Source organism: Pagrus major, chromosome 10 (assembly GCF_040436345.1).
Source record: "Pagrus major chromosome 10, Pma_NU_1.0".
Taxonomy (NCBI): Eukaryota; Metazoa; Chordata; class Actinopteri; order Spariformes; family Sparidae; genus Pagrus; species Pagrus major.
In genome coordinates, this window is record NC_133224.1 from 6569211 (window position 1) to 6582024 (window position 12814).

Below are 12814 nucleotides of genomic sequence, written 5' to 3' on the forward strand. Positions count from 1 at the left end.
AGAGGAGCCAGAGAGAGGAGGCATTTTTCTCATCCTGTTCAATGAATTTCTGACACTGTGTTCTGTCCCGGAGGACAATTCATGCATTGAAATCCTGAGCTGCTGCACTCAATGAGACACCTGGTGAGCAGTATGTGCATTACACCAGGCTATGAATGGGAAATCACTTTGGCTCCAGGGCAGCAGCGGCCTTTGGAAACTGGATGGGGGGTCTGGAATCTGAAGAATTATGTTTCAGATTGTGTGTTTTTATTTAAATTCTTCTTTCATCGTCTCTCCGTGTGGACCGACCTTGTTTCTTAAAGGGAAACCACACACAGATGTTGTAATATGCTTTTATAAAAGGCCAATTTATGACGAGTGTCCCAGGAGGTATTTTGTGACAAAGATGAGTTTACTTTCCTTCAGCCTGCCTCTTATGGTTCTATCTCAGTTGCTAATTTCCTCATTTTTCAGGTGCTGTTCTGACTATATTCAACAGGGAACTGTTGTGAGCCTGTTGATGATTGTATGTGTAGGTGGAGAGTGTAGTAATGTTGCTGATAGCATTGTGTATTATCCGTGTTTGGTTGATTTTTTATGGACTTCTAGAGAATTGGCAGATTGCTCTTAATTCATATCATTGTTTTAGATTCTCAATATTTGGCCAGCTACAGGAATGTGACTGGGCGATATGATCAAAATCCTGACCAATATCCATATAACATTCTTATTACGTTAGCACAATTTGCTTATATTTTTGTATTTGTTTATATATTTATCAATTAGGATTATATTTATAATATCCACAGTAATCACTATTCTTTTAGCTGTCTACAGTAGTTCTTTCTTAATTTCTTGTTATTTTATTCCTATATTCTTGTTTTATTCTTATGTTCTTGTAATTTTATTCCTATGTTCTGTTTTTTTATTTATTTTTGGTCTTATTTTATTGTTTTATTCTTATATTCTTGTTATTCTATTCCTATATTCTTAAATACTTGCTATTCTATCCCTATATTCTTGTCTTTTGGTCTTATCTCCTTGTTTTGTTCTGATATTCTCGTTATTTTATACCTATATTCTTGTTCTTCTGTCTTATATTCTTGTTTTACTCCCATATTCATGTGATTTTATGTCTTTATCCTTGTTTTTTGGCTGTATAATTTTTTTCTTGTTTATTAGTCTGATATTCTCACTTTTATTTTTATATTCTTGTTATTTTGTTCCAATATTCTTGTGTATATTGTTATTTTGTTTTTTAATATATATAAATTTTAGATTAATTGACAATGAAATATAAAAAGGGGTCACTCATAGTGATTAACTGAGAGAATTATCACTCAAAGTTAGGGTGCTTTCAGCTCTATAAAGTGGGCTCTACAGCTTTCAACTGCTCTGGTTCAGCGTCACTGCTCTCATTAGCTCAGTTTCTCGCCACAACAGTTGTTTTCTGAGAATTAGTTTTAAAACCCTTCTACGTGCTAGGCTACCTGCTACTAGCAGCTAGCTAACAAACGCAGTGCAACATTTAGCAGCTAGTAGCCAGATGTTTTTCTCGGGAGTTGATGGAAGTCCCAAACAGAGCTAAAAGGAGAGTGAATACTGGACATACATTCGGCAAGCGAACAAAAACATGACTTCAGATCAGTGCTAATGTTGCTACGTATAACGTTCAATGGGCAACTGTTTGCAAACACTTCGCCCATATCAAATTCATAAGGTTATAATGAGTCCATGTTGAGTTTACAACTTGTTTCGCTTCCCACTAGCAGCCCCCAAAAAGCCCCTGTATGGTAACTACAGGCAAAATCACACATTAAATAACTAGACTGATGTTCAAAGCAATAACCCATGTGACGTTCCACCATGTTATGCGTTTAATGAGACCAAACTCAGTAACCAGTTTTTGCTATTTTAATTAAAGCTTGATCAGAGTCATTTAACAGGAATTTATGGAGCGATAACACGATAAGGAAACACTATGATGATTATTATCCTGCTGAAAGTCAGTTAACAGTCATGTTTTAATTATCGCCCAGAAATAGATGCAAGAAATGTAAGATAAAGCTGTCTGTAAACATCACACCAGAAGTCTAAGATGGATGTTTTCCTTAAATAGTCATCATTTATGGATACAGTGTAAGATGACAAAGCCACAGTTTGAGCCACAGAGACACAGGACTGAGGGCTGTGATGGGATTTGATCACAGCAGAAGTAAAAAGTGTTTCCACAGTCGAGCTTTTTGACTACACTGCATATTCTCTGCAGGCATGTCACAGCTCCTCAAAATTTCTCAGTGTGAGACAAAAATCAGAAATTCATAGAGTAGCCCGGGGGCGCGAGATTGAAAAAACAAAGAAAAAAAAAAGTACCACATTATTACCTTGTCATATGGGGAGATACACCCAAGACCCGTTTTGTTTTTAGTGTCTGTATCTCAGGGCCACATCACTTTCAGATCAGAAAAGCAGATTTGAACAAACTAGTAATCCAATCTGGTCACATAAAACCGAGTGACTTCCCGAACTGAAACACGCTTTTAGACTTTCTGTGTCTGTAAGGCGAGAGGATGAACTGCCGGGTTTCATATTAAAACTCTATGTCGAACTGTTATCTCTTGTCCGTTGCTCAGGTTTTTCCCAAACACGATCACATTTTCTTTGAGATTAAGTGTTCAGACTTTAATGTTAGTAGATATCAGCTCAGTGTTTGGCCTCAAAGTGGAGTTATGAGGTGGAGAAACTGCAGGTTCAAACACCATTTTAGGTTATTTTGCTTTCTGTTATGTGTCTTCTCTCAGACTAGTGACATTTAAGTGTTTAGTGTCTGTTCTGGACATTTATTCAAATTTGCTAATGCTTAATTATACAGCACAATTTGCATATTTAAACATAAAATATCAGATTGTCTTTATATAAGTCGTCAACTAGGGAGGTTTCATGGTGATATCTATGCGTTTTTTCTCACAGTCTGACCCAGAAATCTCAACTTCAGTCACAGTCACATACACCAAACATTCCAGTTTCATTCCCATACATACTCTGAAGATTTTTGCTGAGGGGTTTGCTCATATATCATTCAGAGCGTGATTTATTCCTAAAAACATGGTGAATGTTTTCTTTTAATGGCATTTTCTGTTTTATGGAGTGATAGAAGTGATCTCAAACAAGAAGTGTGAACCTGGTTAAATCCAATGTTCAGATTTCTGTTCTGGAAATTGATGCAAATTAGTTATATAGACAGAAGCTCTTCTCTCCCACAGAAAACACTGCTCCTCAAACGCCTCGTCAGCAGTCCCGCCTTTAATTCAGTGACTTTGTGACATCACGCTGCGTCAGATTGTCACACATTTGCATAATTTATGCCTAGCGGCTAGTTTGCCACGTATGAATTGATTTAGCCTGAATGCTCTGTTGTTGTTAGCAGTGCTGGCTCTGGCGTGCGTAAGCTGACCAATCAGAGCAGACTGGGTTTTTCTTAAAGACACAGGAGCTAAAAAAACAGACAGAGGAGGAATACACTGCTGCTCTATGAGAAAAATGATGTGTTTTTTTTTTGTATTCTAACCCAAAATAAAATGATGAACCTGAAACTTTGCTGTGACGCTCATGAGCTCACCTCTGTCAAGACTGGAGATGGAGTCCAGCTCGGAGCCCGGAGTTCCTGTCGCGTCCAGCAGCAGCTTACTGGAGATTCCCATGCAGAGAGACTCCTTCAGACACAACTCTGTCAGGGGAAATCATGCAAAACAATTCAATCACATACAGAAGCCACATAACGTACACAACTGCTTTAGGAAGGTGTTCTTTTATGCATCACATTGCTGTATAATGACCGGTGAGGTAAGAACTCGGCCCAAGTGTGAAAACACTGTTTGTTTATTGCTTTGTTACACGGGAACAATGCATTTGAACGCCAAGTAACGGTGCCTGAAATGTGTCAGTCCCTTTATTTCATGCCAGCTGCAGTGCATCTTATCCAGTGTGATAGTGTAACCTAAACCAGCTACAGGAAGCGATCCAGAGACGCAACGAGGTGGATGTGATATGTGATCGCAGGCGGTTCCTCGTGCTTGGGAAGCTTGACATAAACACATTAAGAATCAAACAGCGGATTGGACGGGTGCTGATCATTCTAGTTCTCCACGCACAGGAAAGAAAATTATCATCGTAGATCTAGTTACACAGCGAGGACACAGATTTGTCTTTTACCGGAGGGCAACCTAATTGTGGGTTCATGTGACTTTCCCCTTTTTCAAACGACTCTTAAAAAAGATAAAGCACAAACTAAAAATAACTCTCTGCACAGTGTTTTCCACCATGATTAGTTGTTCGCATAACAATGATCGGATTCAGCATTAAATATGGGAAAGTTCTGGCAGCTAATTATAACCTCCATCACGAAATTCTTCCAGAAATAAACAGGCACTTGAGCCAAAACGTATTATTTTTGGAATACCACCATCTGACCTCACATTAGAAACAGATTAGCTGTGAAACTGATGAAGAGGAACTGGTTGAAACCTACTCCAACTCCATTCAACCATGTAACACAAATTAGATACGAGACCATGACGACAAAAATATAAACATAAAATAGCAAAGTCAACTTATTCATAATTTTGCTGTAACTGACTCGACAACCTACTTGAACGAGCACTGCTGTGCTGCAAAACTGTCAAAAAAGAGATATCGTTTTTTCTTTATTCCGAATCTTCTTCTTCTTTGTCAAAACCTGGCGCCTACTTGACCCACAATGCAACTTGAGCCCCACCAGCTCACTGGGAGATTCAGGTGTGTTAGTTAAGCTTGTAGCTTAACGTAGCCTTGAGACGCTAGCCTCCAGCAGACATGAATTACGTCACATGCGTTTATCAGACTTCGTTCAGCTTCCTTTGGAGACACAAAAGGCTTTACACCAGGGCCGTAAGTGTAATATGTACTGGGGGGACACATCCTGCCAATACGACAGGCAATATCTCGCAATGTTATGCTAACTTCCTGTTACAGCGTTAGCTACCTAGCTAGTATATCTATAATCTCTGCCACTGGATGAAATGAAACAAACGCAAAAGTGCCTCCTTAACACCCCTGTGGTAGGTAAAACTCGATAAAGTGCCCTCTGGGATGAAATGTATCACGTTGGTGCCCCACCACATACAGCTGGTGCCCTTTTTATTTTTGTCGCCCCTGCCCCTCAAACATCCTGAGCCCGCCACTGCTTTCAAGTTGTTTCTTTCTTTTCCCAAAGTTGCAGTAAAATTGGTGCAATTCCCCTTTAATTATTGAAACACAACTCATCTGCGGCTCTGTGCAACTTTTGTGTGGACTGTAAGTTGATTAAAAGTTGAGGCATCTGGGGTCAAAGGTCAGACTGTACCTGTGTTGTTGATGGCGTGTGTCCACAGCAGATGTGCGACGTCGTGAGTCCAGGCCACCCTCTCTTCTTTGTCCTTCGCCTGCAGCGTTATGCAGTCTTTGGTTCGAGCCTGTCGCACCCAAACTTCAAACTTCACTCCCTCCTCGCCCACGCTCTGAGTCAGACCCATCTCGCCCGTCTGCGAGGGGGAAACAGGTGGAAACCTCAGAGTAGTTTGCTTTCAATGTGATCAGTACAAAACGTATATTTTCCTCAAACATCGAGAAAAGAAAAAGCTGACGTGAAACAGAAACAAAGACGGTGTATGTGTTCGGGCTCTGTACCCTGATGCTGTGTTTGTAGCTGTAGGCGACGCGTCCCGGGCCGGGGCTCTTCTGTTTGGTGAAGATGACGATGTGCTGGTAGAGGAAAATGCTCCTCACGCCCGCCCGCTTCCTCCGAGCTCCCCCGCACAGCGTCAGCTCGCCGTGCCGCACCAGCTCGCCTCGCTCCGCCACGGGGATCTGAAATCATGCAAAACAAACACACGCACGTGTTAATATTCGCTGATCTTGGCCTGAGGCCCCGGCTCAGGGCCTCCGTCTGCATGAGATACCGTCTTAATTTCTATCTTTGGTCTTAAATTGTGTTTTAAAACCGCACTTCTTCGCCAGCGGGTTGAAATATTTCACTTATTTTCTCATCTGGTTACATTCAATTGTCTTGAAAAATGGACATAAATAAAGCAAAAGGACAGATTAATATGAAACAAATGAAAAGGGTCAATTTAAAGCACCAATAAAGCAGATTTTGGCCTTTAAACACTTATTTTCTGACCTCTTTTCTATTCCAACCCTCCTCTCCTTCAACTCCTCAAAATTTTTGATTTGCAGTGGCAAGACATGTCAGCTGAAAAGCCGTGTTCTCGAGTCAACAAAGAAAAAGGACAAAGCAGGATGATTATTACAGTGCAGTGCATGGTGACAGACTGAATTCCCTCTTCATGGGGACGCTTTCTTTCTCTTGGATCTTTGCTCTAATTGGCCAGCTGACTCACATCCTTTGTAAAAAAATTTGACTTCATTGTTAATGTCAATTACAGGGTTACTTTGTGGTGTTGCTACAAGAGGCAGATAGAGGTTGATGAAAGTCGAATCTTACGTAACGCTCCTTAAAGACTCCACACTAGACTCGCAACCCGGGGCAACGTAAACGAAACGTCAGGCGAACGTTTCCTCAACCGTAACTGCCAATAAAATCACAAGGACTGATAATTTACCGTCAACCTGTCACAGCGAGCTTTTATTTTTAAACCTGTGGAGATGTGTGGGTCATGATATGAGTGATGCTTCACACACATTACGGACACCCACATCCACACCCACCCACACACACACACACACACACACACACACCTGCACCTACGGTTGTTTCACTTGGAGGGCTTTTGCAGCCCGATTTGAAGTAGCTCAATGGGAGCGTTTGTGCTGCCGGTTAGGAGTGTGTGTGTGTGTGTGTGTGTGTGTGTGTGTGTGTGTGTGTGTGTGTGTGTGTGTGTGTGTGTGTGTGTGTGTGCGCGTGTGCGCGTGAGTGGGAGTCAAACATTTGTCACGACTAGCTCTGAATGATACTGCTGTGTCAGAGAAGCACAATATGGGGCAAGTGGATGTGGTGTTTTCTGGCTTTTGGATAAAGGTTAATGCTGTTTTTAAATCCATAACAAGAGCCAGAGTGGTTCCAGAGGTGTTCCCCTCGTGATCCATCGAGGAAAACACCACTTTTTTCCCCTCACTTCCTTTTCCTTTTATTGGCGTTCTGAGAAAGCAGCAGACCTCCAGGGCTAAAAAAAAAACGAAGCCAACTTAGACGTGACAGAACCGGCAGTTCCTTGTCACTTGAGGCTGTGAATCCTCGTACAGCCCCGTGTTAAAATGGCCAGAAATAAACATGTTTACAACCTCCCCCACCACCAAATCTTTATATAACTCACTTGTGTTTAATTATATTAAAGCTTAAAGTTATGCATAAGTGCGGACTCTGCCATGTAGAGTGACAGCTAGCCACTAGCCGTCTAGCTACCTAGACAATTAGGCATCATTTTGCCAGCCTGAGATCCATTCCAGTTGAAACTGTAGACCATGAACTTGGAAATTCTGACTTCCCATGGGAACTAGAACGCACCATTAAAGGGTAAATTCACCATCATCTTACACATGTCTTGGTGAGTACTACTGCATATGTGAAAAAAAGGTAGTATAAAGCCTTTAGTGGCTCCAGAGGAAGCTGCATGTAATCTTATAAATTGCCTCCAGTGATGTCAATCAGTGGCTAAGTTGCATTGTGGGTAATGTGGGCACCAGGTTTTGAAAAGCAGTCCACTGGTCTTGCATTGCACTCCTACATCACTGTCAGATTCAGTATCAAAGTCAATATAGCAAAACCAAAGATATTTTTGATTCCTTTTTTAAACCTGGCACCTACATTACCCACAATGCAACTTAGCCACTGAGTGACATCACTGGTGGCAGTTTATCAGATTACATGCAGCTTTCTCTGGAGCCAAAAAAGGCCTTATACTACTTTGTTCACATATGCAGTAGTACTCCCCAAGAGCTGTAAACACACTTTAATGTGGAAAATTGGTGGAGTTGCCCTTTAAGTTGAGCCATGTACTGCTACCACACTGAACCTCACAATGGCTCTGCAGAAACCTGTTGGTGGTGTCACAGAGACTACGTCCATGATTTCTACAGTCTATGGCTCTGAGCTAAATTAAAGACAATTTCATAGTTTTACGTTCAGATTTCCATTGAAAAAAACAGTGATTCTAAGGAGCAGAACTGTTCACACCTTTACAACTTTTACCTGGATTTTATGGCCACATACACTCAGAAATTGTTGTCTCTGAATGCAGTAAGATGTTTGATGATGGTAGGTAACAATAAACATGGTCTTCTTGTGGTGAGCAAACCTCATAATGTGTTCCAGTAGTGGGAAAAAAATGGAGAAAATGCAAATGAGGTTCTGTTTACGCACTTTGATTCCAAAAGATTCCCTTTGAGTACATTTTAAACATGGTTGACCTAAAGAGAAGCTGTATTTTTAATATTCAAAATAAAGCCCAATAGATTCCCTTTTTTTTAATTAACAAAAACTATAATAATAATGAACAATAAAAGATACAAAGTTAGGAAAACAATCCCGTCCCTTCCGTCTCTGCCTGACCTCATCAAGAGTTACTTTCTCTCCCTCTAAGAAAAGAAAGTGGGACTTGATTCACAGTTGCAGAGTCATAAACTGGGACAGGCATTCTCACCGGACATCCGACGATGAGGTCACTGGCCCGGAGGTCCTCGCCGTGCCGCTGGGCGTGTCTCAGAATGGAGAGGGCGGAGTCGGAGGCGGGGTTTATCCCTCCCAGCTCCTCCAGGGCCTCGCAGTACTGCTCCAGTCTCTGAGTGGGAGCCTGGAGACAGTGAGGGAAGGACAGAGGGGAGAGGGGGGAGGCCGGGGGGAGTTTGGACTGGGGGGAGGAGAAGGGAGAGGAAATGTTAGACTTGGAGAGGAAATGTGAAAAAAATATGAGAAAAAATGTTTGTGAACACACTATTTCCACTGATTGGCAATATTGCCAGACTCCCTTTAAAAAACTGCATAATTTAAAGGATTTGTTGAGCAAGGATAAACTTTAAAAAGTTTGCGAAACAGCTACGTTAAATTCTGAACCAGTCATGTCTTCCTGTAAATTCGGCATTAAATGCAACACATTAAGTTGTTTCTGTCCTTGTAAAAAGAGTCAGTTTGTTGTTGCATCGCTGCACCAGCCTGTCTGCTCCTCCGTGTCTCAAGTGTGTCTTATCTGCCGACATTTAGCAGCTGTGTGAGCGCACTGTTTCAACTGATGTCACCATTTACATTTAACTTATGGAATGAGACATTTTTTTGACAATAAACAGCCAACAGTAACTAATATGGGCTACGTCTGTGTCCTGTGGAGAAAGTCCCCAGACTCCCTTAAAAAATCACTCAATTTTGTGAGTTGTTGAGTCAGGAGAAACTTTATAAACATAGTAAAAAGCTGTGTACAACAAATTCTTAACTATTTGGGCTCCTTGTAAATTCAGCAGTTAATGCAATACATTAAGTTATTTCTTTCCTTGTAAAAAGTGCTGTGTTTGTTGCGACATCGCTGTCTGCTTCTGTGTCCAAAGTGCGTCTTACGTACCAACAGCAGTTGATTGAACACACTTTTTTAACTGATGTCACCATTTACACTAAATTTATAAAAAGAAGAAAACATTTAATTGGTGTTAAACATGTGAAATTTTACAAATACAGTAAACGCTAACCAATATATCTGACTATTGTCATCCTTGTTGAAAGTCCCCAGACTCCCTTAAAAAATTGCGCAATTTTGAGAGTTGCTGAGTTAGGAGAATCTTAAGAGACTTTGTGAAATGGCATTAATGACAAATTCTTAATCATTATGGCCTTCTTGTAAATTCGGCATATGTTTACTTGAAGTTTTTTCATTCTGGTGTGTCCGTTTGTCCCAGTGACGTACGTGTTTATTTCCTTCTAGAGAGGAAAAGTGAGATCTGATCACAAGTGGTCACATGAGATGTATGTCGAGACGGATGTTAAATACCTGGTGTGAACTGACTGATTTTGAGCTGTCCACTTGTGATCAAATCTCCCAAGATAGATGTTAATGACAGATGTAAAAAGCCTCTATTTACTTGTGTTTTCTGCCTATTTTTGGTGAGGAGCTCTTGAGGTCTGCTGCAATCACAAATTGTTACGTGTGAAACCAGGATAATTATTGTTTGGGTCGTTATATCTCGAAGTAACAGGGAGCCACGCTTGATTTTACACTCAGTAGGTGCTGAAAAACACAAATATAATACAAGAATAAAGACATTTTAATGTGTTTGTGAAAGAAGTAGCCACATGTGCCGCTCCTGTCTTCATCATCATAACAATCATCACCGCCATCCCCATCATCATTCAGCCTGAACACCCGTTTCACGTCCATCACCATCATGATAACCATAAACCCTCCTGCAGCCATAATCCACAATATGTTCAAGCTGTTTTAGAGCTGCTGCAGGACGAGGACACGAGCTCACGCTGCCCCCTGGTGGTGGATTCTCAGAAATGCTCCTTTTATGGAGCACTTGACAACTTGAATGTCGCCTCGGAGATCTTAAGCACTGTGATCTCTCCTTGTAAAATCCTCTCAGTAATCTCACGATGCCGTCGATGTATTAGTTTTAGTTAATTGTAGCTCGCGAGCTCAAATTACTTTCCCTCTAATCCGCCTTTAATTGGCTTTTCTAGTGTACATTAAACATGTAATTAGCTTTACTGTATACAGCTCATTTTTTAATTGCAGCCACTGTCGAATAAAACAACTTTAATTGGCTTGTGCTTGTGATGTGCTCCAAAACTACTCATAGTGGTGTTTGCAACATTGTGATTTAACATTTTTATAAAAAGAAAACAAGCAAAGAAGGATTCTGTGACCCTGACACTCTTATTGTGTGTATAGATTAAGAAGATGATCAGTGAGAAAACTGAGTGCCTTTCTTTAATTGTAAGTATGTTTACATGAGGGAAAACCGGTGAAACTTCTGGATGTGCGCACAAACACGACGAAGCTTACCTTGAAGAAGTCGGCAGCCTGTGTGACAAGAGGAGAGTCCAGCTCCGGTTTGGTCCGGATGTAGTGGGAATACTGCAGAAACTGTTCCCGCTGTGTGTGAGAGGGACAAATGGTGGAAAAAGAAACATAAGTGAGAGAAAGTAGACGTCATTTATGGACAACCAAGACGTCTAAAAGACGTCCTCTGGGGAGCCAGAATGAAAGTTTTTTATACGTCTTTTCTGGACGTTGTATAGACGTTCATATATCGTTTGTCGACTAACTCTGGCTGTCCGTGGACGTCCAGATCATAGCCTGGCCCGACGGACATGATATCAATCTGTTTTGGACGTCCACAGACGTTGCCTGCTCAGTGGGTTTGTTTATTACTGAACTTGTCTGTCACACGCTACATTGTCACACATCACATGCCGTAAACTCTCAACCTCTGGTCTCAACACTGAAATTTATATGAATAAGTTAAAACAGCTGACGTACACATTAATAATTATAATCCAATAATATAAAATGTATTATTCTGAATTATTAATCAGTCCTTATTCTCAGGACTGATCTGCAGTGGATTCAGATCACCTGTGTGCAGACGGGGGAGACTGGCTCCTAATTAATAAATGAGAGCAGCTCGGGGGCATTCACCTCTCAGCCAATCAGGGTGTGACGACGCCCTCTTGTGAGGGCTTAAGTCTGATTGTCAGCCAGAGCCTCTGCTCTGTTCAGGCCCTGCTGAGATTCCTTCGCTGCTCTTGTTGCTTCTCGTTGAGGGAAACCGTTTGCATCCTGCAACCTAGCTGAGTGACCGTCAGCAGTCGCTATTGTGTTGCCTTTCAGAGCCTCCACCCGTCTACACCTTTGTGTTTTTCCTATTTCATTTCATTGGGGACTCAAGAGGCTGTAAAAGAAGTATATTTCAGTTTTATTATCCCCTAAAGAGGCTTTTTTTCACTATTCTCTAAGTGTTTGTGACATTCATGAATATATATATATCTTTCTTTACATTTTTATGTGGTGTGGAGCTGGTTTTCAGGCATTTTCCTGCCACATAAGTACCTCCTCCTCTGAAACTGCTTATCCGAGCTTTTATTGTGATAAATGCTGATCGATCTAAAGTCAAAATCTGTAGCGAGCTGTAGCTTTTTATATCTTAAATATCTGACACTACCTATTTATTACCTGACTCCTGGACAAAATCCCTCTGATGCACAACAAGTGATGCATTTTGTTTCATCCGACAAAACACAGACTGACATTTTATATATGAATTCTTCGGATTTTCTCGATGTTTGAGTCTAAACAAGTCTTTATCGTTGTGTTTCCCAACACACCTTTTTCTGGGAATGAAACATTTTATCTGCATTACCTCCTCAAAAGCCGAGTTAACACTTTAACTCCCCAGTCAAACTACAGGATAGTCTTTCAAAGAAAAACTGTCCTTTTTTTAACATTGCAGGACTTATTTTTACACTTTTGGGACATTAAGAACCCTCTACAATCAAAAATGTTACATCCGTGTACATCAGTGGTATCCAACCTGGGGGTCAGGACCACCCAATCTGAGTGGCCACAAGGTTCTTGAAAGTTGATTTTTACCCAAAATGACATGTAATTCTCAGGTGTTTCTTTATTATTTCCTTTATTTCTTGTTGATACGAGATAGTTTCACCTGTCAGGCCTCTAAAAAGCCTTCACGGGAAATAATCTGAGAAGGGAAAATCAGTTTTAGGTGTAACTTCGTAGACCTGTGATGAGGAGGGGCAGGTGACACAACCCAGAAAAAGGCTGGGAACTGGTTGGTAGCCAGAAATGAAGGC

At 41.0% G+C, this 12814-nt stretch overlaps 1 protein-coding gene across 1 annotated transcript in view; it reads right to left on the bottom strand.

Annotated features, from left to right (window-relative positions):
- Positions 1 to 12814, bottom strand: part of arhgef40 (Rho guanine nucleotide exchange factor (GEF) 40) — a 43653-nt gene that overhangs the window by 3346 nt on the left and 27493 nt on the right. The window contains exons 20-24 of the mRNA XM_073474402.1: positions 11007 to 11096; positions 8658 to 8864; positions 5686 to 5865; positions 5363 to 5540; positions 3602 to 3709 (exon numbers count right to left, since the gene is read on the bottom strand). Of these exons, the coding sequence (XP_073330503.1) occupies positions 3602 to 3709; positions 5363 to 5540; positions 5686 to 5865; positions 8658 to 8864; positions 11007 to 11096 (763 nt within the window). The remainder of the gene's footprint in view (positions 1 to 3601; positions 3710 to 5362; positions 5541 to 5685; positions 5866 to 8657; positions 8865 to 11006; positions 11097 to 12814) is intronic.